This window comes from Crassostrea angulata, chromosome 4, assembly GCF_025612915.1.
Source record: "Crassostrea angulata isolate pt1a10 chromosome 4, ASM2561291v2, whole genome shotgun sequence".
NCBI classification, from domain to species: domain Eukaryota; kingdom Metazoa; phylum Mollusca; class Bivalvia; order Ostreida; family Ostreidae; genus Magallana; species Magallana angulata.
The window spans coordinates 1,275,912-1,302,023 of record NC_069114.1 but is presented as its reverse complement, the minus strand read 5'-3'; the positions used below and the strand labels follow the sequence as shown (position 1 = coordinate 1,302,023).

Here is a 26,112-nt window from a genome sequence, read left to right as displayed (position 1 = left end):
ACACGGAGTGCGTCAGCGTCGCGGACACTTTGTCAGGCCTGTGTTGATTCGTTATCTTCTGTAAACTTGTTCTATCGCCGGCTTGACATGATATTTGTCTGATTGCACTGCAATGCTATTCTAGAAATTTGACGTGAGACATATCTAGAATACTTATTGATAAAAAGAAAGTAAAAGGCATTTCTGACTGAATAATTTAGTACTAATTTTGAAATTGTCACTCACTTTACCTTATAAGGAAACAACTGATTTAATTAAGCAGACATTCTGCTCATTCATCATTTCATGATTCAACTGATTTTGAACCAAAAATATCACTAATGTGGGAGTCTATTTTGATATGCATTATACTTTTTATTGCATTTTTTAGATTTAAAAAAAAAATGAATGATTTGCTAATTTTGATGTCTTTTCTGCCCACCTTAGATCAAAGAGAGTTCGGTAAGTGTTTTGTGTTGGAGTCTATCCTGACCATGCTGGTAAAACAGTAGATTAAATGTACATCACATAATTCTACTCATTATGTCATGGTTTAATCCTTTCTTGAATCACTTCTTTTTTCACTCAATATTTTTTCTTCTTTCACTCCTGTTGTGTTGGACTTTGACACATCTATTAATTAAATCAATGTGTGAAACTGACTTAGAGAGAGAGAGAGAGAGAGAGAGAGAGAGAGAGAGAGAGAGTAGGGAGAAAGGATATTAACCTCACAGACAGTGGAAGGGAGAAGTTCCTGTTTCACAGTCAGAGACACAGAGCATTCACACTCGGTGTGTGGAAATTGGTTTTCTGTGGATGTCATTCACCTGTAATGGAGCATAGAACTTGGATACATCTTATTCTCACACACTAATCCATGTGCAGTAATCCCCCTCCCTCTTCATGCTGTCAACTTCTTTTATATTCCTTTTGCTTTTGGGGACTTTATCTGTTGTTTATGGTAAAACACGGGGTATTGGAAAGAAGCTTATAAAGCCATTCACACAGTCGATTCTAAATATAGGTCACTGACCAGACGGCCAAATGCACAGAGGAGTTTTTTATAAAGTAAAAAATGTCTATTTACAAATACATTTAAAATTTCTTCAGCTGAATGTACATTTCATATTTTATCCAGTTTGAATAAGCAGCTTATAGATCTATATTTAGAATGAGTGAAATATTTGGCAGTGTAAGGATTTAATTTGTAATGGTTTTCATGATATTTGATCGATGACTCTAGCTGCCCTGACTTGTAATATAAATTGACGGACCACATCCCAGGGATGTCTTCAGGTGTAGGGTAGATCCTCCCGGATACACAGAGCATCTATTTATAGCGCATACAGTTGTACGAGGCGCTGACTCACCAATTTCCGAGTGGTGTGGTGAGGCGACTGACTATTCTCGTGCTACGATTTCCTGAAATTTTTTAACAACGCCCCGAAGTCACACCACTGAGAAAGTCCTCTGTTATTGAGGAGTTAGAAGTAGGTGGGCACAACAGTCATCACTGCAGAATTAGAATGCGACCATTGATCTGGAAGCTTTATGTCACTGGCTGGATCTTCTTATTTGTTGTTCATTGTATGGAGATTGTTTTCGTCAAATTGTTTGTTTTTTCCAATATTGAAAATATCACACACACACACATATTGATAAAAAAGGGGTGGGGGTACTGAATATTGAAATTGTTACTGCGTGCTCTGAAAGGCTGCTCTAATTAAACAGAGAGGAGATGTAAAAGAGCTGATGGATCGCATAAATGTATGTTTGACACTTTATAATGAAGTGTTTCGTTAACCTGAGCGATGGGTCTTTTGATGCCAGCGGTTCTGTTTGATGTCCGATTCGCTCTGATTCAGGCAACTAATGTCGGGAACAACCACACAGTCTATATATGCTGTATGCAAGATCAAATCATTTCAAATTCAAATCATAGGAGAAAAACAAAAACCAGAATGACACAATAGCTAGCAGCACAGGTTTTTTTTCTGATTTATCGCATGGCTCAGATATAATTCAGGTCTTGTGATATAAATAGATCCAAATTCTCCGCTGTTATTGTAGTGATTGAGAAATTGAAAACAACCTCTCATCTGTGCTGTTATTTCACTGGTTTGGATGGATCCAGTATTGATTATGCAAATTTACCTCTCCATTCCCATTGAGAAGATGTAATATGTTGATTATATCATTTTGAACAATGCATTTATTGGTTTGTAATTCAGCTGAGAGGATTGCATATGTATTAAAGTTCTAAATCTTGACCAAATGTGCAGGGACTTGTCACAGATAATTTCAGATAAGAATATTTAACTGTACATGTAATTAATAAGCTGTATTCTGGGCTGCAATTATTTTGTCGTTGAGGAATTAATTTACATACATTTACCATTTTAATTTTTTCTGTTCAGATAAAAAGTTGAATTAAAATGTTGAAATGTAATGCAAAATGTCAATATTTTGCTTTGCAGTGTTTTTTGTTTATCATCTGGTGAGCAGATAGTTGTCATGAATATTCACGAGGTATGAGTCATTGATTGGTTGGTGGTCCTGTAGGCTCCGCCCCCTGCATGTCTTTGAGGGTTTTGATATATATAGAACCGGAGCTCCATGTTTGTGTATCCATTGTGAACTACCTGTGCAGTTGATGAAAGCTATAGCTGCTCATTTATTGGCATATGCTGCAGACATCTAACATCTACAAGACTTATATATCTGCCAACAGACACTGAATGTAAAGTGAAAGCGAAACACTTGAGAGGATTTTCCTAAAGTGATGTACTGATTTCACAACAACGGAAAATTTTAAAAATCTATATATAGCCCTTTTCTAGAAACTGACTTAAGACTGTTATAGAAAGTGATTGGAACCAGTGTATAGATCAGAGTCAGTGATCAGGGTCAGTAAGGCAGTAGACAATGTGCACAGTAGGGATGTTTCTACCCGAGATGGACCACTCAATATCCCATCAAAAGGAGTCCCTGTTTAAATACTTGGAACTGCATTCTCTAAAGAGCAATTACGAGGACAGTCTTCTGTTGAACTCTATTAGTTACCTACAGAGCTGTTGGTAAGTACATCACCATCCTGGAGAGAGAGAGAGAGAGAGAGAGAGAGAGAGAGAGAGAGAGAGAGAGAGAGAGAGAGAGAGAGTGTGTGTCCAACAGTCCCCACCAACCTGCCAGTCAGTTTTCATTCCCTGACCACCTGTGTTCATTCATCACAAAGCACATCATCACCCGTTAACACCCATTTTTGTAATTTGATCATGATTCAATGTGGATTAGGTTATAACATGGTCAGAGGTTTACCCTGAAAATACCAAGGTCTTTCTCCTTCTATCAATGATTTGAGCAGCCTGTAATTGCAGACATCTATTTTTTTCTTTTATTTTTTGATTCGGGGGGGAGGGGGGGGGGGATGATTTGGGGGGAGATGATTTTTCGTTGCCCTAATTCTGCTGATATCAACAGTGATTGTTGTCAGATCTCTGCAGGGTATGATCTGTTCTCTTCAGAGAAGTAGACAGGGGCAAGAGAGATTTACCCTGTTTTGATGAGTGCACCCTAAAATGTCATAGAGAACCCACATCAATACATTTAATGGTGGCTTATGTTCCCCAGAATGTTTACCCCATTGTAATGCTTCTCTCTGCAGTCTTCTTCGTGTAAAGTTTTCTTTGTTCTTTCTGGGTTCTGTTTCCATCTGTAATGTTAACTTGTCTGGAAAAGAAAGGTAAAGAGGGGATGCATTAACAACCACATCAGTTCCAGCTATTGATCTCCTCTTAATATGTCTGCCACTAGTTGTACAACTATTCCATTCAGTGGAAATTTCCCGTCTTAGAGCGCAATTGATGTTTTTTCCTGAATTTCTTGTTTAGGTTTGTGTCAGGTGACCCAGATACACTGCTACGTAGAAGGTCGTTCAGACAGATTTAAATTGCGTATCATACAAGATCGTATATATATCTCAGATATTAGCAATGTTTTTAACCAGTTCTCGGACAAAAATATTGTTCTGTTTTTAGAAAAAAATATTTGACATTTATTAGCTGATGTATACACATTGTCAAGTCATGCTGAATTTCTTTATAAATATAGGGATGCATTATTTGTTATTTACATTGTAATACCTTTCTGAATTGAAGAGAGTTTATTTAGTTGACACTGAAGTGTTATTAGGGATTTACTGCACAGGTGAGATAAGATATTTACTGTACAGGTGAGTACAGTGATGAATTAGTTGTGGGACCAGTCTATTATTTTATATATCATCCAATATTAGATACAGTGCCCTTTATTTGATAGAGCATCTATTATTTTAATGCACCCATTATAGGATATGGTATATTGTGTCCATGGACTGGGTGTCCAGAAAGTAGTGCGGGTTGGGGGGGGGGGGGGGGCAAAGAACTGCATCAGGACTGTTGGTCTCTAGCTGTACAATATTGATGGCTATGGGCTGTTTTCTGTGTGGTATTGGGTTTATGTATGTAAATGTTATAGTTTTATGCCTTGTGTCTTTGGCCTGTCTGCTAGTTGCTCAGAGTTGAATGAGCTATGGTACTGGTACATGTATTTGCTTAGTGTTATGTAGAAAGAAGGGTCTATCGTTGCCCGAATGGTCTATCATGGCCCCTTTCTTAAGGAAGTGGTTTATTATTGATACACAGTTTGACTTCTGCCCTCTGAGAGAGACCTCTGTAAATTATGGATGATCTTGCTCGAGGATTATCAGAAACTTAGTTCCGTTGGGCGTAACTTTTTACTTGTGCAGTGTGCACCTGATGGACCCGTAGATAAGTGTGTTGTACTCTGCAAAGCAGGGAGTCGTATGAAGGTATTGCCCAAGTCTCCTTGAAATGACTTTATGAGAAGCTTTTCTAGGAACTCAAGGTGTATGAAGCCAGATCGTGTTCAGACTTTAAAGAAACTCTCTGCTGTGTTTAATGGTTTACCTCCCAGCCAGAGGGAAAAAGATGGAGGCTATAATTAGATGTGTTTTATCTTGACAGGGATATTATCTGGCAAAAGTTTCATCACTTAGTTCTAAATGTAAAATAAGGCCACGACTCCCTTGCATTAAACAGGATTTGCTATTTATTTATGCTTTATTATGAGATGTTGAATTATTCCAAAACAATTTTTTGTGACGTTTGTTGGATCTAGAGAACAATAGACCTGTAAGCTCATTAAAAATGATTTTATGATTTGAATATATTTATTCATGTTTTAATTAATTATACAACAAAAATAAAACACTCGTTGATCAAAGCAGTTAATGTGACGCAGACTATATATAAACACTGCACTCTGATCACTCATTGTTTTCCTACCGAGAAAATTAAAGAAATTTGTTTTTTTACCAAGACACTGAACAATATCGTTTTCCTACAGAGACATTTTTAGAAATTAATAGGTGACAAAGATTGCAGCTAAGTCTTCATATCGATATCAGATAGTATTCATAGCAATAGCAGGTAAAACAGGTATGCTGCCTAATCCCCGCGATATAATCACTGTGACCTAATGCATTCAGTAATGAGTTGTAAGGCAGTTACGCTGCTCTTGTGTCAATAAGTATAACAGGAGATTTAACGGAATTACCAAATGCCTGGAATTACTGATTGCTTTGTAATGGTTGAACAACTTGAAATATGGGACATAGTTCCCCCGAGTGCTTCTCCGAAAAAATGTCAAACATTGCAGTGATGTAGGACAAATTAATACTGGATCTTAATCGTTATACTATGCTGATGTATTGCTGGCCAGTAGTATCTATACAATACCTGTATCTGTGTATACATGGAACAAAGTGCTGTCATTATTGGCAGCAGGTCAAAGTACAACTATTAAAAAAAAATTTAAATATGGAGAAATGATTTATCAGGTCACAATAGTACTGTTTTCTATATGGAGTCAGTTTATGGTGGCTTTAGAATATTTCTTTGATGTTAAAGTTATCAGGGTTTGTTTTGTAGACCTGGGGTAGCTATTATGTAGACCAGGTAGCCGGCCTTGGATCAGTGTAAATTGGAGATTAGCTGCCTTCAAGGCCACATAGCACAAACAGTTTGACCCGGACACCTGTAAAGTCTGGCCGCCACAAACTACCTTGGTCAGCATATTTCTGCTGACCACCTCACAGCCAATCAGAACTCTTAAATAGGGTCAATGTTTGTCCACTCTCTCAGCCCAAGGATTAGTTGTTTTTTGACCTTCAGAATTTTAAACTTTTATTAGATATGTTCAATGTATTGATTTAGTGAAACCTTGGAATCATAGATGTGTTCAGAGAGAAGGGTAAATGGAGGCTATAATGAAGGCCCAGGCAGGGGGATTCCTACATTAATTGTACACACTCTTGTTAGCTCTCTGAATTCTGACAGGTAGAAATGATGGATTCCCTTACCTCTGCCCTAGTCTGTTCTGAATTATGGATTATGCAGCCTACCTGTAGATCATCTCAGTGGCCATTACCCACACACTGACCTATATTTAGACCCCAAGTCCAGAGCTGACCGGAGGTGACCAGGCTATATAGAGGATATAGATGGTGCTTGTAGGTATGAAACAGACATAAAGGGTTCTAGGCCTGTCACCTTTATGTAGGTCGTTCAGTGAACACGAATATTAATGGGCTGTGAAGTGATGTTAATTGCCCCCTGACTAGCTTGTGCTGGGGACGGACCAGTTTAGGCTGGATTTGTGAAAGCAGGAAATGATTCTCCCACCATTAATGAATGGGTAATATCCCTAGAGCTAGCGTCTGACCATCACACTGACTCAGTACTCAAGTAGGGCCTGCTCAAACAGCTCATAAAATTGTAATAGTGGAATTAACAATAGCATTTAGAATAACAGCTGATATTGACCAAAATTTCAACAAAATGCAAAAATGATTTGTAATTTGTTTCCTTTTTAAACATAAAGTATGTGTATTAATAAAGACACAATAATAGTTGGACAATTTCTGCACAACAAAAAATAACAACAAGAGCAAAATGTTTCTCTTTTATTCATTGATTTGATAAAAGCTTTTGTGTGTACCACATGGTTGGTAACTGTTTGGCTGTAAAACAAATATAATGTGGCTGAGAGAGAACAAAATATAGTAATGGTTCAACGCTTGATTTAGTGATAACGCCCAGAGAATGCAACACAAAAAATAATGGCTTAATGCTATAATGATTAAGTGATAAACAACTCGAAGGTCAGTGAAACTAGAACCGGAATCATCCAGAGGGGGGTGCTGACCCAGGGCAAATACTATTGACAGTGCTGAAGTAACTACTCCACACAAACACTTCACTCTGGCCTTGTCCGCAGGTGCCCTCTGATGACCTTTAAACACGTGGGGGCCCCCTGCTCTCTTCTCTCTACACGTGTCAGCCTGGTCAGTTGTGTGTGAGTGGCCACTAGTAGATGATTGATGGACATTGTCTGCTGAAGTTCACATAGTCTGTATGAATGTTCACTTGCTGACATTGCAATGATGCAAAAAAGACACAATTTTTAAATACCCACATATCCTCCTTAAATGTTATGACGTTGATTTCATAAGGATTTACAGAATCTTATTGATGGAAGAGTTAATCCTTCTTTAATGAGAGCATATATATGTAATGTATAAAAGCAGATATAAAGGTAGTAAACAACTTGTGGCTTTGAAAGAGGGTCAAAGCAAGGAGAAGCATTATGTAAATGCACTATTCTTTGAACTTTTCTTTTGTGTGAATTTGCTGAGCTGTATTGTTTATTAAAGGGAATCCTGTTATAGCAAACAATTTTCACTGATCAACACAGGGGTGTACAGATCAATGTCAAGGTCGGATCTCAAAGGGCGTTCAACTCCAACAGCTGATCAGGCAGCAGGGAGGAGTTGTGTGGAGACCTTGAACAGAGACCGGTAAACAAGCCTTGCTGAGCCCCGCTATATTTATAGCCCCACTTCTGAGGACAAACCAGTCACTGCTTATCTATTACTGTAGCCGGACACTCGCTGGTCATATCTCTCTGTGTAAAGAGCGGGGATTAGGGCGAAGGTCTCTCACAGTAATTAACGGATCTGGTTTGCGCTAGTCCTGGAGCGGAAGTAGACAATGGTATATATAACCTCACCGGTCGCCCAGGAATCCGTCATTCAGCCTGTCATTCAGCGCTCGGCGAGTCTAGTTAGCTGGCTTTGGATAGCTCTGTGTTCAGACATGGATTCTCTTCTTAGTGCCCCCTTGTGCAAAGAAAAAAGCAAGCAAGAGAAAATCTTGATTTTACGGGAGATGCGCACAATCCTACAACTCTTCATGTGCTTTGAGTGTGTATTTTTTAAAATTTTGGATATTTTGTGTTAAGTATATTTTTTTTAAGATGGGCTTAAGTTTGTGTCTGGGTTTGTTATTGAAAACTAAAGGATTTGGGGTTACACCCAATAAGACAAAAAAAACTAACCCAAAAAAATTAAAATTACTAGATTTTGTGATAACAGCAAACACAACAAAGCCTTTAGTTATTTAGCATAGAGTGATTGCTGTTATAATATGCTAACTAGCCCAATATTTGCCTCATATGTGGCATTTCTGTACCACACTGGGGGGAAATCCCCTCCATAAACATCTCCCGACTGTCAGCTCTGATTGAAGCGTTGACAGTTTGATGATGTTCTGGTGACATTTCTGCTACAAGGAAGTTGCATTGTATAGACCGGGTCTTATAAATACTTAGACTCAGATGAAAGTGTTACTCAGTACATTTTAAAAGTCTCAGTGAGATTGTAAGTTAATGAGTTTTATTTTTCTGTCTTTGTAGTGGTTCAAGTACCGTGGCCATTGACAACAAGATAGAACAAGCAATGGTGAGTATTACTCAGTACATACACGTTATATATACCAACTCATCTCTCATTTACTCAGTACATACACGTTATATATACCAACTCATCTCTCATTTACTCAGTACATACACGTTATATATACCAACTCATCTCTCATTTACTCAGTACATACACGTTATATATACCAACTCATCTCTCATTTATTAATCAGTCTTTGATAGGTAAAAATAGAACAAAAAAATGAACAATTTTAATTTGAATAAGAATTGTCTTGGTCCTCAAATTAAAATGAGAAAGGTTCACATATATGAAAAAAAAACCACAAACATAACTTTAAAAATATCACGGTGTTAGAGAATTGTAAACATCAGATGTGTGCAGAATGTTGTTGAAGCCCTGCAGAGATGTGAATTTTATTGCCCATTCTGCAACACTGTGACTTCCTGATGTAATTGTTGCCATGGCAATAACCAGTCATCCAGTTTTTTTTATGAATAATGTTTTGCTAGGTTTTTTTTTTTTATAGTTTTTGTTTTGTTTTATTTTTGTTGACTATGAAAGTGCCAATTACATGACGAATTGTTTAAATTTTTTATTATAACTAGATTGATATTTATGCATTCTTTGGTGCTTCAATTTTATTTTTTCTTTAGTTATTTTGTCTATATTTTTAAGGACAGATCTTATTTATTTATATGCAGGACAATTGTTGAAACACATTGTGTGTGTAAGGGAATGGGGGGATAATATATGATTAGGCAGATCATTGACAGGGGAACTTTCTGTACTGATGTAATACCCACGTGCTCCTAAAAATAAAGAGTCGATGATGATGTAAGCAATGCTAAATGAAACAAATACACTGTGAACAGTTGTATGATAAGTAATGCAAGGAGGATTAGACTTCATTACATGTATAAATATAGCAATAATGCGTGGTTCATGACAATCTTTGTTTGTTTCCAGGACTTGGTAAAGAGCCATTTGATGTACGCCGTCAGAGAAGAGGTGGAGGTTCTCAAAGAACAGATCAAGGAACTCATCGAGAAGAACTCGCAACTCGAGCACGAGAACAACATCCTGAAGGCGGCCGCGAGTCCGGAGACACTGACCCTGCTGAGTCAGCCCCGCCAGCCCCCACCCCCATCCTCATCGTCATGACAACCTGTCCCCTAGGGCCCGAGATGGCCCAACCCTGCTACAAGCTTCTAGTGGCCCGGTAACCACGGAGGACACCGCAAGGGATGCATAACCCGTAGTCCTGACAACCCAATATCCAGAGAGAGGCTGCCAGTCAGATGAGATATAGAGTCTGTTGGTGGAAGCTGAGACAAGCATTGGGACTCAGTGCTCGGTGTGATGGAGGTCTGAACTTTGGGTTCGGATCGTGTTGTGGATTATTTCCGTAAAATATGTAGATATACTCATCTGATGATACCGGTACACAAAGATTGTTAATGTGTAATATATGTCATGACATTTTAAAGTGACACTAAAAAAACGTTTGGAAAAAAAAACCATGTACATTTCCAGGTCATTATTTGCCATTCCTAATGTTTTGATGTAATTAGATGCTTGGTATTCTGATCTCCAGACAGGAGAATCTGTGTAGAGCATAAATATATAAAAGGATCAGCTTTTGTTTGGTTATTGTATGATCACAAAAATTCCTTTCTAATTAGATTTTATTGAAAAAAATGTTGTTTTAAAAACACCAATGTCATTGAGGGCTTTTCTGGCATGCCAGACGGATTGGATCTGGCCACCTCAGACTTCTTTGTGCTCAGTTGGTGCTTTTAGAAAATGATTAGGTTTTATTGGGCATAAACAAGAGAATGTCTCGGCCAGCACTATAGGGAAGAATTCTTCACCATAAAAAATCCATCTGATTCATTTTATTGAAATGTGCAAGTGGGATTTTATATCAATGTTTAGGAATTATTGGAGATTTCGTACATATGTCGCCAAATATGTAAATACATGTATTTAAAAGAAGTCTCTATATTCTTTGTGGAAAAAATACTATTTTTTAATAGAACTGACCTTGGTAAAGATTTGTTCACAATACGTCAATTTGTTTACTAGCCATTGCCACCTGTTTTACCCTTTTCTCTTCCTCTCTCCATTGATATCATACAAATGATCTTTCCATATCATTTGTAATTATTGTCTTCTAGAAGTTTTTATAAATTAGTGGAGCAACCAAAAATAAACAAAATGAATTGAGAAATGTGGAGTGACGAGGGCTGAGCTATTGGGTCATGGCTTTTTATGATTGATTTTATAAATCATTGTTACTGTTTCCTTCTGTTTTTATTGATGATATCATTTGTAAATCAGTGTTCCTAAATTGAAAATTAGCTTATGATGAACAGTGAGTGAGAAGGGCTCTGTTGAGAAACTCTAGAGTTTGGACAAAAAAAGTGCTGCAATGTGTCTGTGATGAGGGAAAAAAAACTCTGTTCTGTCACAGACAGCGACAATTGTTTATGTGTTAACAGTAGCATTAATTCATTCAAATGTATTTTAAAACATGTGATAAGCTTGGAAACAAAGTAATCTATAATAAAAGTTGTATATATATAAACTGATTGTGTTGTGTTGCTTTGGGGATGCTGTATCAGAATAATTCGGGCGAGGTTCAGTTCAGTTATATCTGATTGCAATATACGTCTTATTTAAAAAAATCAACAACAACATTTTATGTAAGGTGCCTTACTACACCTTGAAAAAGTTTCTCATATCAGCAGAAAATTACTTGATTATGATAGAAAGCATGATGGATAAGAAGTATATATGTCAATTAGGCGAAAAAATGTGCAATTTTAGTTAAAAAATGATATTTTCAAAAATTTCATTCAGTAAACATAAACAAAAGCCCCAGGTGGATTCGAACTCATGACCTGCGTTTCACAAGCCTGATACTTTAACCACTGAGCTATGACGATATACATCTGAATCGATTGATACAAACAGTTTAACAAAACATTTAAATCGCCATCTTGTGACGTAGTGTCTTAAAAAGTATAAGTCTTGGTGTAGTGAAGTACCTTAAGCAGGCTGGGTGGTCAACACATTAACCATCAGATTTAACTAAAATTATAGAAAGATATGATGTCTGTAGCTATAAACTATTATTTAGTATAAAAGAAAAAAAATGTGTGTTTTAAGGTGGCTCACTACACCTTGAAATATTTTCTCAAATCAGCAGAAAATTACTTGATTGTGATTGATATCATAATGGATATTGTGATTGATATCATAATGGATAAGAAGTATTTAAGTCAAATAGGCTAAAAAATGTGCAATTTTGGATGAAAAATTACATTTTCAAAAATTTAGTTCAGTAAACATGAACATGAACAAAACATTTAAATTGCGACCTTTTGACGTAGTGTCTTAAAAAGTAAAAGTGTAGGTGTAGTGAGGTACCTGAACTCTTAAATTTGGGCATGTTCCAATATTTTATATTGAAATCTTCCTCTCAAGGAGACCAATACAGTCTAAAAATGGCCATGACCTTTGAACCCTCTTGAAGAAATGAAAATGCATTGGAAAAAAGGTTTTGCCTGTCCACTCCTCAACAGATAATTGTCTTGAAAGAGTTAACATTTTAAATGTACATTTTACTACTGACGGTTGGAGGAATCAAACTGAATGCATTAAAGATTTGCTTGTAAACATGTACATTTCCATGGAAAGTAAGATTTAGAAGTAGTCAGATTTCTAGTCGGTGGAAATTGTATAAATAGGAGATACTAGTATGTAGTAGGATACGTTGTGAACGGAACACAGATTGTTACATATCAAGGGAGACAACACTAATTGTGTTCTGTTGCTTTGACATTGGAACAATTCAGTTTATAGAGTACATGTACTGGTATCTTATTTGCAATACCAATTTGTTTTTAACAAAGAAATTAATCTGTCAAGGAGAGGATATGCAAGTGATGAAGGTTAAGTCGTTGCTTTTCAAAAGAGAATTTAAAAAAAATTACCAAGAGTGAAAAGGTCAACATTATACTACTGATGGTTGGAGAATTCAAATGAATGCATCAAAGATTTGCTGATATTTCTATGGACAGATTACTTATAGAGGGGAGTTACATATAGTAGTAGATAGTATTACTTTGGTGACTTGAGCATTTGAAGGGAGACAACCTGAAAACAATAACGATTGTTACCTTCTGCTCAATAGTCATATGATACATCAAGATTATAACTATTAGTTTTATTAATCACGTGGTTAAGTTACCGATGAATGCATACAATGGCCAATATAGAGACCTGAACAATTTTTTCAATTATTATGTTTATCAAAAGGGTATGTGTATTTTTCACTTAAATGAAAAAAAAACCCCCAAAAAATAGTATAATCTACTGAAATGAATGTGTCTCGCAGAATTTTAAGAAGGTACCTATTAATGATTAAACAGAACGACTCTCTCTCTCTCTCTCTCTCTCTCTCTCTCTCTCTCTCTCTCTCTGACCACACCTTGCACTATTAGATTATTCCATATTAAAAGATTAGGTTACAGGTATCAACTAAGTTTTTAAGATACTTATTAAATTATAATATAAAACATTCATATTCATTTAATCTATAAATGCTATCAATATTATGCAACAATAATGTATCTAAATTCAGTACAAAATAAAATAAATTTTGTTCAGCCATACTAAATGAACAAATCTAGAGTAAATTTCAATGTGCAAGTGAAGAACTGAGAGAAAAAAATATTTAATTCAAATTTCTTGAATGCGGAATCTCTCTGTTGCACTAACAGCTCTTTAACTTTGTTAAATTTGTTATTATTCAGAACTCTCATAACTTCGATCACTTAAGAAAAACAATATTTCAAAAACTTGTTTAATTGTCAATACAATGAAAGACAATTCTAATTAATGTATGAACTGATAATATTACTTATCAAGTTTGTTACTGACTGTGTACAAAACTTTGTGAGGTTGGTAAAGTCTATAGACGGCTTAGGACAATCCATGTGAAGGACCTTGCGGTTGTCGGAGTAACCGGCACTTAGGGACGGCAACTCAGTGAAAATTCTGGGCGGGGGGGGGGGGGGGACGAAAATAGCACACACGTGGGAGAAACGAGAAGAGCAATGGAAAGTGCAACACTAAAACTATTAGTGATAGGAAATGAACATTCATTGTGATGCTATACAGACAGACGCCGGATAGATGAGTGCGTCAGGGTTGGGACTTGATCTGGTAAACCTCCTCCCCCCTTCATCGCACCTCTGAAAGCTGTAGTGTACAGCACCGAGACAACCATTGAATGAACGGGACCTTGGCGTATCAGTTATCATCATGATGTATTGAGGTATATCTATTTTCTAATTTATTAAAAAAAAAAATCAACACATCTTGTGATTCGATTTTGCATAAATTAAAATTACTTTTCATTGAAGTGCTCGTAGTCTTAACATTATTCATTCAATTTATTACTTAATTTCTCATAAGATAAAAAATTGAAATAAGACACTACCAAAGAAAAACAACTACAAAAAACCAAAAAAAAAAAATAGGGCAATAGATCATACTGAGCTGTTCCCTGTACCAAGGGAACAAATTCTGGTCTATTGACTGTTCAAGCATTAAATAATTGTTTTATTACCTAATTCCTTTTTTAGTTTTCGGGGTTTACAATTTGCATATTGCAGATGGTTTTCGTGCCATTATGTAATATACATGTACTAAGATTTTTTTTCATCTTTTACATGCACAAAACCTGTTGCATGCATTACAACATATCAATTTAATATTAGTTTACACAAAGAAGGGGGATTCTTCAACCCATTAGATTTTAAATAGTCTTTTACCTTATATGAGGCTTTAAAACTGTTGATTATTTGATACTCTATTTTGATAATATTGAATTTGGTTTCACCAAGTACTAAAAACAGCGTCTATGTAAAGGAATATTCATTCCCTGAGAACTATCGAAAGAATGTAACATTAACATAACCGCGTTCTGAAATACGTTGCCGGTCCAATAGATCGCAGTCTATTGACCGGCGGTCCAATAGATCGCAGTCTATTGACCGGTGGTCCAATAGATCGCAGTCTATTGACCGGCGGTCTAATAGATCGCAGTCTATTGACCGGCAGTTCAAAATAGACGCAAATATTTAATTTGTAATAAAACAACAAAATCCCTTTGATTAGGTTTTAATAGTGTTTAGGTCATAATCAATTTAACTTGAGTGACTACACAGAAGCGTTTATAAGCTAGAAGTTTTATACACCTGTTTCTATCCCAACTTTATCATCTTGCTTTTATCCCAACATTTGAATTTTGGTTAAGCAATAGGTGAAAAGATTTTTTTTGTTTGTTTTTTTTTTTGTTTCCACACATTTATTCAATCATATATATGCAACAAAACAGAAGGTAGTGGGCCTGCGCAGAGGCTTAGTACAACATACATTTTGGAATTTTTTTTTGTATTACAATTTTACAAGAAAAAAAGGAGGAAAATATTCATTTACAAGTAAATTTCCGCACATGAAATGTTTCATGCTAAGTATGTCATTAATACAGCAAAGATTTGAAGGGAAAAAAAATAACCATGTTGTTACATTAAAAATATATAGATATCAAACATATATTTAGATTTGTACATAAGTATTTAGCAGGTTTATGTACCAGTATATTTCTCTGTTAGATGCGTAGGGGGAATAACAGTATTAGTGTCCAAAGAATCCCCCTACCAGTTTTATAATTTAAAGGTCTGGTCACCTTTATAGTTATATTTTTCACAATGGCATTCATTTACAATTAAATTTTCAACTATACGCATAATATTTAGATTTGTACATAAATATAGCGAATACATGTAACAGCAAAATATTTTTCTGGTAGATATGTGTAGGGGAAATCAGTATAAGTGTCCAGAGACTCCCCCTACCAGTTTAATAATCTAAAGGTCAGGTCACCTTTAGACAAACATAATTTGAAATATAATTACAATTTTTCATTCAATCTATTAAGAATATCAAAATTAAACATAATAGGTGAAAAGATAAATCATTGTTATTATCAAAAAAATATTTAAATAAGAAAATTTGTGCTTAAGCTAAATCGTGAACATACACATACTAAATGACATTACACCTTGCATACTAAATGACATTACACCGTGCAAACTGGGTCACATATTTTATTCTACCCTGCCCATTTGAGAACAAGAAGTAGTTCCCCACTAGCTCCTTTCTAATTACAGTTTCATTGTTGCAGCAAATAAAAAAAAATCGATTCATGTTACTGTACAGATTGAATAAAAGTTTGAAATACATCATCTACATAGGAAATTTACTAATTTTTGTTTGAAATGCGCAAATAAAGGGCCGGGGTAAAGAGGTTCGGAACCGAAAGTGGTTTTTCCTAAGTAATTCAGTAATTCAGTGCCGTTTGTTGATTTAGTTGGCCTTAGTTACTGGTTCCAGAAAAGTCGCACTAAGGTTACATTTGTATGTTTTTGGAGTAAATGCGTATGTGGTAAAACGCACACCATGGCGCTTTATGGACACATACGATTGTTGTCTGTTTTACTAGGAACATTCCTGTCCTTCTGTCTCCCTCTATATGAGTGTGTAAGTATAAACATTTTCTTTACGTAAAGTGTTCAGAAAACTCAACAAAGACTAATGATAAAGGTGCATTAGTATGTTTGGCTTGATACTTTTATGTAATAGCGTGCACATGTCCCCTGTTTATTAGTCAGCCCGCGGGCTGACTATATTAAGTTACTGTGTTTTCATCAATATTCGTTGAACACCAATTTTCGTGGATTTCGTTATTAAGTTGATCCACGAAATGAAGTGTTCATTGAAGTGCAATATCTATTCACAGTTTGTATTGATAGGGTCATTGGCCACGAATTTACGTATCCTTGAAACTGTACGTGATTTTCATTTTATCCACGAAGCTGGGAGTCGTCTGCAGCCACTGTCCGGAGTCCGCGTATATCTTCCCAACTCTCTTAGTGAGATTGAAAAGTAAATATATTGGAAGTAGTTTGCCACCAGACCATGAAAATAAGCTAGAGAGCTGTGTCTACAAAATTACAACTTTAAGTGATAAGAAGGTGTGCATTCATACATTGCATGTACACCGCTACACGTTTAACTCATCACCTACATGTATAGCCATAAAAATAAGGCTGCAAACTAGATGTGCACCCGCATGTAGTTGTTGTTCTGAAAACTATTTATCTAGATTGTGTAGTCACGTTTACCCTAAAATTTAAATGCCGCTGGCTGACTTTATTAGTTTCTTAAAAAGCTAACATTGTAGTCCATAATCCTGCGTCGTTGCAGGTGATAAAATTAAAACACGCAGCAGCACATACATTGTACAGTTGAATGGTTTCCGACTTTTTCACCCCTGCGAATGTTATTGTCATTCAAATTTTAGAACACGTGGTTTTATTTGACCCTTTCAGTTTTGCAGTAAAAATCGTGCCTCGTGTTTATTTTATAGAATCTAGGTACTTGTTGTCAAATATAAATTCTAGAAGTATATTGATTTTACACTTTATTTTCATTAATTGGTGGATAAAATGTGTTCTAGAAATAAATGTGACAATACAAAAAATAGATTTTTTTCTGCTGTTGCAACAATTAACATGCGTAGTAGAGATCCCACCTAGGAATTAATTTTCGATCCGCGCCTGACCTAGTAATAACATCAATAGTGAAAGAGACTATAGTATTTTATGCAGAATGTTCCTTGAAAATGGCTCAATATACTAAGTTTTTATGCAAAACAATCACCCATTATTTTTTTAAAAACATAGTATTGCACACCACAAGCATCAAACATGGCTATGATTTTATTTTGCAACCCAATGTTTATATTTTCAACCACTCTACACGTGGTTTATGGAAACATACGTCACAGTGAACAACCACATATTATATATATACAAGTTTATTAGAACAAATAAAACATAATTACAATTGTTGCCTAGCTCCCCACTGTCATTCATTCATACATTTTAAGGCTCTTTAACCGGTCTACACAGAGCGTATGAATACCAGCTAGCTTCAGGTTACACGCTTATATGCAAATGGCGTTGCTATCAACTGGAGTATATGTTATCGCAAAATTCATAAGATTTCAATCGTATAAACACAACTTCCCTCTAACGACAAATTAAATTGTTTTACTTTTCAATGATAACAGTAGTGTTTAGGTCATAATTAATTTAACTTTAACTGGAAGTTTTATACACCTGTTTCTATCCCAACTTTATTATCTTGCTTTTATCCCAACATTTGAATTTTGGTTAAGCAATAGAAGAAAAGATATATCATTGTTATTATCAAAAATATTTAAATAAGAAAATTTGTGCTTAAGCTAAATCGTGAACATGCACATACTATTTAAATGACATTACACCTTGCATACTAAATGACATTACACCGTGCAAACTGGGTCACATATTTTATTCTACCCTGCCCATTTGAGAACAAGAAGTAGTTCCCCACTAGCTCCTTTCTAATTACAGTTTCATTGTTGCAGCAAATAAAAGAAAATCGATTTATGTTACTGTACAGATTGAATAAAAGTTTGAAATATATCATCTACACAGGAAATTTACTAATTTTTGTTTGAAATGCGCAAATAAACGGCCGGGGTAAAGAGGTTCGAAACCGAAAGTGGTTTTTCCTAAGTAATTCAGTAATTCAGTGCCGTTTGTTGATTTAGATGGCCTTACTGGTTTCAGAAAAGTCGCACTAAGGTTATGTTTTTGGAGTAAATGCGTATGTGGTAAAACGCACACCATGGCGCTTTATGGACACATACGATTGTTGTCTGTTTTACTAGGAACATTCCTGTCCTTCTGTCTCCTTCTTTATGAGTGTGTAAGTATAAAGATTTTCTTTACGTAAAGTGTTCAGAAAACTCAACAAAGACTAATGATAAAGGTGCATTAGTATGTTTGGCTTGATACTTTTATGTAATAGCGTGCACATGTCCCCTGTTTATTAGTCAGCCCGCGGGCTGACTATATTAAGTTACTGTGTTTTCATCAATATTCGTTGAACACCAATTTTCGTGGATTTCGTTATTAAGTTGATCCACGAAATGAAGTGTTCATTGAAGTGCAATATCTATTAACAGTTTGTATTGATAGGGTCATTGGCCACGAATTTACGTATCCTTGAAACTGTACGTGATTTTCATTTTATCCACGAAGCTGGGAGTCGTCTGCAGCCACTGTCCGGAGTCCGCGTATATCTTCCCAACTCTCTTAGTGAGATTGGAAAGTAAATATATTGGAAGTAGTTTGCCACCAGACCATGAAAATAAGCTAGAGAGCTGTGTCTACAAAATTACAACTTTAAGTAATAAGAAGGTGTGCATTCATACATTGCATGTACACCGCTACACGCTTAACTCCTCACCTACATGTACAGCCATAAAAATAAGGCTGCAAACTAGATGTGCACCCGCATGTAGTTGTTGTTCTGAAAACTATTTATCTAGTATTTGAATAGATTGTGTAGTCACGTTTACCCTAAAATTTAAATGCCGCTGGCTGACTTTATTAGTTTCTTAAAAAGCTAACATTGTAGTCCATAATCCTGCGTCGTTGCAGGTGATAAAATTAAAACACGCTCTGTGTAGACCGGTTAAAGAGCCTTAAAATGTATGAATGAATGACAGTGGGGAGCTAGGCAACAATTGTAATTATGCTTTATGCTTTAACGACAAATTAAATTGTTTTACTTTTCAATGATAACAGTAGTGTTTAGGTCATAATTAATTTAACTTTAACTGGAAGTTTTATACACCTGTTTCTATCCCAACTTTATTATCTTGCTTTTATCCCAACATTTGAATTTTGGTTAAGCAATAGACGAAAAGATATATCATTGTTATTATCAAAAATATTTAAATAAGAAAATTTGTGCTTAAGCTAAACCGTGAACATACACATACTAAATGACATTACACCTTGCATACTAAATGACACTACACCGTGCAAACTGGGTCACATATTTTATTCTACCCTGCCCATTTGAGAACAAGAAGTAGTTCCCCACTAGCTCCTTTCTAATAACAGTTTCATTGTTGCAGCAAATAAAAAAAATCGATTTATGTTACTGTACAGATTGAATAAAAGTTTGAAATATATCATCTACATAGGAAATTTACTAATTTTTGTTTGAAATGCGCAAATAAAGGGCCGGGGTAAAGAGGTTCGAAACCGAAAGTGGTTTTTCTTAAGTAATTCAGTAATTCAGTGCCGTTTGTTGATTTAGATGCCCTTACTGGTTCGAGAAAAGTCGCACTAAGGTTATGTTTTTGGAGTAAATGCGTATGTGGTAAAACGCACACCATGGCGCTTTATGGACACATAAGATTGTTGTCTGTTTTACTAGGAACATTCCTGTCCTTTTTTCTCCCTCTATATGAGTGTGTAAGTATAAAGATTTTCTTTACGTAAAGTGTTCAGAAAACTCAACAAAGACTAATGATAAAGGTGCATTAGTATGTTTGGCTTGATACTTTTATGTAATAGCGTGCACATGTCCCCTGTTTATTAGTCAGCCCGCGGGCTGACTATATTAAGTTACTGTGTTTTCATCAATATTCGTTGAACACCAATTTTCGTGGATTTCGTTATTAAGTTGATCCACGAAATGAAGTGTTTATTGAAGTGCAATATCAATTAACAGTTTGTATTGATAGGGTCATTGGCCACGAATTTACGTGTCCTTGAAACTGTACGTGATTTTCATTTTATCCACGAAGCTGGGAGTTGTCTGCAGCCACTGTCCGGAGTCCGCGTATATCTCCCAACTCTCTTAGTGAGATTGAAAAGTAAATATATTGGAAGTAGTTTGCCACCAGACCATGAAAATAAGCTAGAGAGCTGTGTCTACAAAATTACAACTTTAAGTAATAAGAAGGTGTGCATTCATACATTGCATGTACACCGCTACACGCTTACCTCACCAACATGTATAGCCATAAAAATAAGGCTGCAAACTAGATGTGCACCCGCATGTAGTTGTTGTTCTGAGAACTATTTATCTAGAATTTGAATAGATTGTGTAGTCACGTTTACCCTAAAATTTAAATGCCGCTGGCTGACTTTATTAGTTTCTTAAAAAGCTAACATTGTAGTCCATAATCCTGCGTCGTTGCAGGTGATAAAATTAAAACACGCAGCAGCACATACATTGTACAGTTGAATGGTTTCCGACTTTTTCACCCCTGCGAATGTTATTGTCATTCAAATTTTAGAACACGTGGTTTTATTTGACCCTTTCAGTTTCGCAGTAAAAATCGTGCCTCGTGTTTATTTTATAGAATCTAGGTACTTGTTGTCAAATATAAATTCTAGAAGTATATTGATTTTACACTTTATTTTCATTAATTGGTGGATAAAATGTGTTCTAGAAATAAATGTGACAATACAAAAAATAGTTTTTTTTTTCTGCTGTTGCAACAATTAACATGCGTAGTAGAGATCCCCCCTAGGAATTAATTTTCGATCCGCGCCTGACCTAGTAATAATATCAATAGTGAAAGAGACTATAGTATTTTATGCAGAATGTTCCTTGAAAATGGCTCAATATACTAAGTTTTTATGCAAAACATTCACCCATTATTTTTTTTAAAACATAGTATTGCACACCACAAGCATCAAACATGGCTATGATTTTATTTTGCAACCCAATGTTTATATTTTCAACCACTCTACACGTGGTTTATGGAAACATACGTCACAGTGAACAACCACATACTATATATATACAAGTTTATTTGAACAAATAAAACATCATTACAATTGTTGCCTAGCTCCCCACTGTCATTCATTCCCCTCGCACACACCTCTAATACAGCTTAAAGAGGTTCGATCCTTTGATTTTTGGTAGCCATTTTGTGTCACCTCTAGTCTGGAAATTGTGTGTCTTATATGAATTCTACTTGTGAATTCCTTTTTTTACAATGCCAAATAAACTATATTGAATAACATACTGAAGGAAAAATTCCATATTTAGAGAGTGTAGTAAGGGACTATATTTTGTGGCGGAAGGTTTTTAAGAAGAAAATGAACATTTTTCATAACTCAGTTGTTTTAGAGTACCGTCATTTTGGCTTTCTTAAAGATAGTTTTTGCATTGGGATATCTTCGTGTCGTTTCAAAAAACATATTTCAACAATATTTCAATATTTCTATCGACATATATTGGCATGTATAAGTGATATTTCATAAAAGTAAAGAAAAAATCAACTCCAATTTTCCCCTAAAATTAGCTCATTTCATGCCATATCTCAAAATTTACATTATAGACCCATACTTTTGTTTTTATTTGCTGAATATTTAAGTTTCTTTTGACAAGTCTGTCAGAATTTGAGAAAAAGTTTGAGACTTTTTAATCATTTAATTGCATGTTGAATCGTTTATGAATAAAAATAGTATTTTTTCAGTGCAAAAAGGTCAAAATACCCATAAGGTGAAATAATTGCAAACTTTTTCATTATGATAATTTTAATTTTATTAATTCTAAATCATGTAAATTTGTACTTGATACCATGGTTCATTTCTATAAAAAATTACAGAGGGAAAAGCAATTTATGTGCAATTTGCACTTTCAGTGCAGAAAGGTCATATTAAATACACCGTAGCACCGAAAGGAGCATATAGACCCCAACATTTTGTTTTGAATTTTGGTTTAGATATATGTGTAGATGTTAAAAAAATACTTTAGAAAAAAACTTAGAGACTTTTGATCGCAGGATCCAACGTCCTTAACCAATGAACAAAAGCGATACGTCATCACTTGTTGTGCATATGACGTAAATTAATAAATTTACACATGAGGTTGCTCACTTGACTCCTATTGAACACGAACGGTAACTCTGTTCTGAATATCATCGCTAAATTTAAATAACCGCTATAGATGGTGAAATAAGACATACATCTTAAAAGATTTTGATGTTTTTACATAAATCAAAGTAGGAGATAAAATGAAAATTGACCAGTACTTACGTATTTTGAGAATATTATCCAAACACTTACACTTCCGCTCGAAATTTTACAGGAACTGAACAAATCTTGGTGAAGTATCATGAACTTTCATTCGAGCACATCTGGATTTATTACATACTTAGCAACGATAAAGAAAACATTCCGAACACATTCGCAGGGGTGTATTTGGAATCTAATTTACAATTACTCTCGAGACAAAGCCCAGGGAAATAGTTGTTGTCTCGTGGGACATTACCTTGCTATTGTTCGAATAATCGAGTAAATATTTTTCATTTTAATTGACGAAATATAACATTTTGTGAACTTCGGATGATGTGAATTATGGCCAAATTGACAAAAATAGATTTTGTAATTTTAGTTAATTTTAAACTCACAAGATAAAACAATCATAAAGAATATATATCATTATATGTGATGGGTTTATGGTGGCATATTTCTGCCATCATGCACTTTTCCAATCTTTATGTCGTCGATATACTATATAAGTTATGTCGACTTGTTACTTATCAACGTGTCAAACAAATTTAAATAAAAAAGTGTACATGCATAATTTCTGCCATCTTACCAGTATCATATTTTTCTGATATAAAGATTTGACTAATCAACATCAACAATCAAAAAATCGATTTATCAGATGATTTTGTATTTTTGTTGAAATCATATATGCCGACAAGTCAGATGAAATAATACTGAAAAAATATGAGTCGTTAATTAACTTGTCAGATCTTAATGTTATCTTGTCAGATAATTGTGTCAACTTGTCATATTTTTGTTAACTTGTCTCTTATTCACGTGATTTTACAATTCGTTATGCTTGCCAATAACACAACAAGAAAAGCAATGCCTTTTTAATCACTTAATACTGCACAGCTTCAGATTAAAATTCAGGATTTAAAAATCTGAAGCAAAAACAAAAAATCGAAAGGTGGTCATTGTTGTCAACTCTACAACAAATTGTGAAAAAAAGGTCGAAGCTTGCTTATTTAAGTTGTAAATTTGTCTAAATATAGAGTGCCCTATTCTTTTATTAAATTGGTCTCAGTTGGGATGATATATATTTTCCCGTCTTTTGAGGTACATTGAAGTTATATTTTCATTGAAAAATATATGTTTATTTTTTATTCTATACAATTAATTTTTTGGACTTCTATCATATTTCCAGCAAAAATGCAATTTAAATTAGAACTGAAAAAATAAACTTGGGTCTAGTAAAGAGATGTCTGTCACATTAAACATTCAACACACAACAAAAAGGTTGTTTTGAATTGACATTTTTAAAAATAAAAATATAACGCCGATGTGCCTCCATAGACAAAGGAGTTCTAAGTATAGACTGGATTATTTTTGTTCTAAAATTAAAATAGATCTGGTGCCGACAAATAAAATAGGGCACAAAATTTTGTGACTAAGTTTTGTGCAATATTCTTTATCCTTTATCTCAACAAATCGTTGTAGAGAGGACACAAAGTAAGCTCTATCATACTTTTTCAGAATTTCAAATCTTCAAAATAAGTATGCACCTTCTCATTTCTACGCTGTTCTATGTGATTAAAAACGCATTGCTTTGTTCTTGTATGCGTAATTGTAAAACATCATATTTCTTTTGAGCTCGCCTGATCAAAATTTGTTCTTTGACTGTCGTTGGCGTTGGCGTCGTTGACGTAACCTTTTCACATTTTCATCATCTCCAGAATCACTGAGCCAATTTCAATCCACTCGGCACAAAGAATCATTGGGTTAAGGGGATTCAATTTTTTTTTCTTCAAATAAATAACAACGCCCTCTATGAAATGAAGATGAAATTTTTGGGAAGTGTCCTCAGGTTGTGTAAAAACAAGTTTGTTGAAATCATGGCCCTGGGAGGTAGGATGTAGCAACAATTGAAGGATGAATTTTTACAAAGGATTATATAAAAAAAATGTTTTAAATATTCTTCTCTTAAACTTTTTGACCAGAAAAGCTAAAATGTGTTAGGGAACATCGTTATGTTGTGTAGATTTAAGTTTGTTTAAATCAGTATCCCCGGGAGTAGGATTAGACCACAATGAATAATTGAAATTTTACAAAGAATTATATAGAGAAAATGTTTTAAAAATTTCTTCTCATAAACCATATCGCCAAAAGCTGAAACTTGTTTGGAAATATCCTAAGGTAGAGTAAATTCAAGTTTGTTCATAAAATGGTCCCCAGGGGTAGGATGGGGCTACATCGGGGGGATTAATTTTTACACAGGAATTTATAAAAAAAAAAAAATGTTAAAAAATCTTCTGCATAAAAACCATTTGATTACTTTTGAAATCATTAAAAAACAAGTTCTGGATAGATGTGTTTAAGGCATGGGTTGACCTGCATAATATATTGGAGTCTGGCGCAACTGCAGACTCACCTTTATTTTATAACCATTTGATCTATATTGGAGGGAATTTTTTTTTAATAAACAACTATTTGATAATAATATTAGATACATCAATGATATCAATGAGGAAGATAGTACTTTTCTTAGTTTTGATAAGTTTTGTGATATGTATACGAATGTAAAGGTCAACTTTTTAGAATATGCAAGTATAATCCATGATGTAAAGACATACATCAGAAAATTAGGAAAACCCGCTCATTAGAGAAAACATACATAAAGTTATGAAATGTAAAAAGTCAAAGTTTTTTTCTGATATTTTAAACAATGATACCTCTGTGACATCAGGTAAAAGAAGGTGGAATGAATTATTAGATATAAAGGACATGGAATGGAAAATAATCTATAAACTACCTTTCATAATAACAAAAAACTGTAAACTTCAATGGTTCCAATACAGAATAATTAAGAACATTTTAGCAACAAACTCTTTTTTATTTAAAATTAAAAATCAAACTCTGAAATGTGTACCTTTTGTCACAGAGAAGATGAAACTATAGAACATATATTGTGGGATTGTGAATCTTCAATCTTTTTTTAGAAAATTTTAAACATTATTTAGAAGAAAAAATCAATTTTCAGGTTACATTTACCAAGAAAACTTTCATTCTGGACATCCTTGGTAAAAGCAAAGATATCCTTAATATCATTTTTCTTTGGTTAAAATATTATATTTACACAACAAGGTGTACCGAGAAACAGTTGAGTGTTTCTTATGCAATGTCGTCTTTAAAGCTCTTTTATGAAACACAGAAATTTATTTCTTATAAAAATGGTGAAAATGAGATTTTTGATACTCATTGGAACATCTGGAATCTTATTTTTACTTGAATTCCCCCCCCCCC

At 34.7% G+C, this 26,112-nt stretch overlaps 2 protein-coding genes across 5 annotated transcripts in view; both read left to right on the top strand.

Moving 5' to 3' along the window:
* Positions 1-11,405, top strand: part of LOC128179569 (protein bunched, class 2/F/G isoform-like) — a 37,841-nt gene extending 26,436 nt beyond the window's left edge. Inside the window, exons 2-3 of the mRNA XM_052847010.1 lie at positions 8,794-8,839; positions 9,785-11,405. Coding sequence (XP_052702970.1) covers positions 8,794-8,839; positions 9,785-9,979 — 241 coding nt within the window. The 3' untranslated portion in view covers positions 9,980-11,405. The remainder of the gene's footprint in view (positions 1-8,793; positions 8,840-9,784) is intronic.
* A 2,505-nt stretch (positions 11,406-13,910) lies between these two features.
* Positions 13,911-26,112, top strand: part of LOC128179518 (uncharacterized) — a 67,192-nt gene continuing 54,990 nt past the window's right edge. Inside the window, exons 1-2 of one of the 4 annotated variants that reach the window (XM_052846958.1) lie at positions 13,911-14,162; positions 18,552-18,709. In XM_052846958.1, the coding sequence (XP_052702918.1) occupies positions 18,629-18,709 (81 nt within the window). In that variant the 5' untranslated portion in view covers positions 13,911-14,162; positions 18,552-18,628. Of the gene's footprint in view, positions 14,163-16,321; positions 16,433-18,551; positions 18,710-19,958; positions 20,272-26,112 lie in introns of those variants that run through there. The other 3 variants (XM_052846959.1, XM_052846957.1, XM_052846956.1) reach the window with 3 other exon arrangements.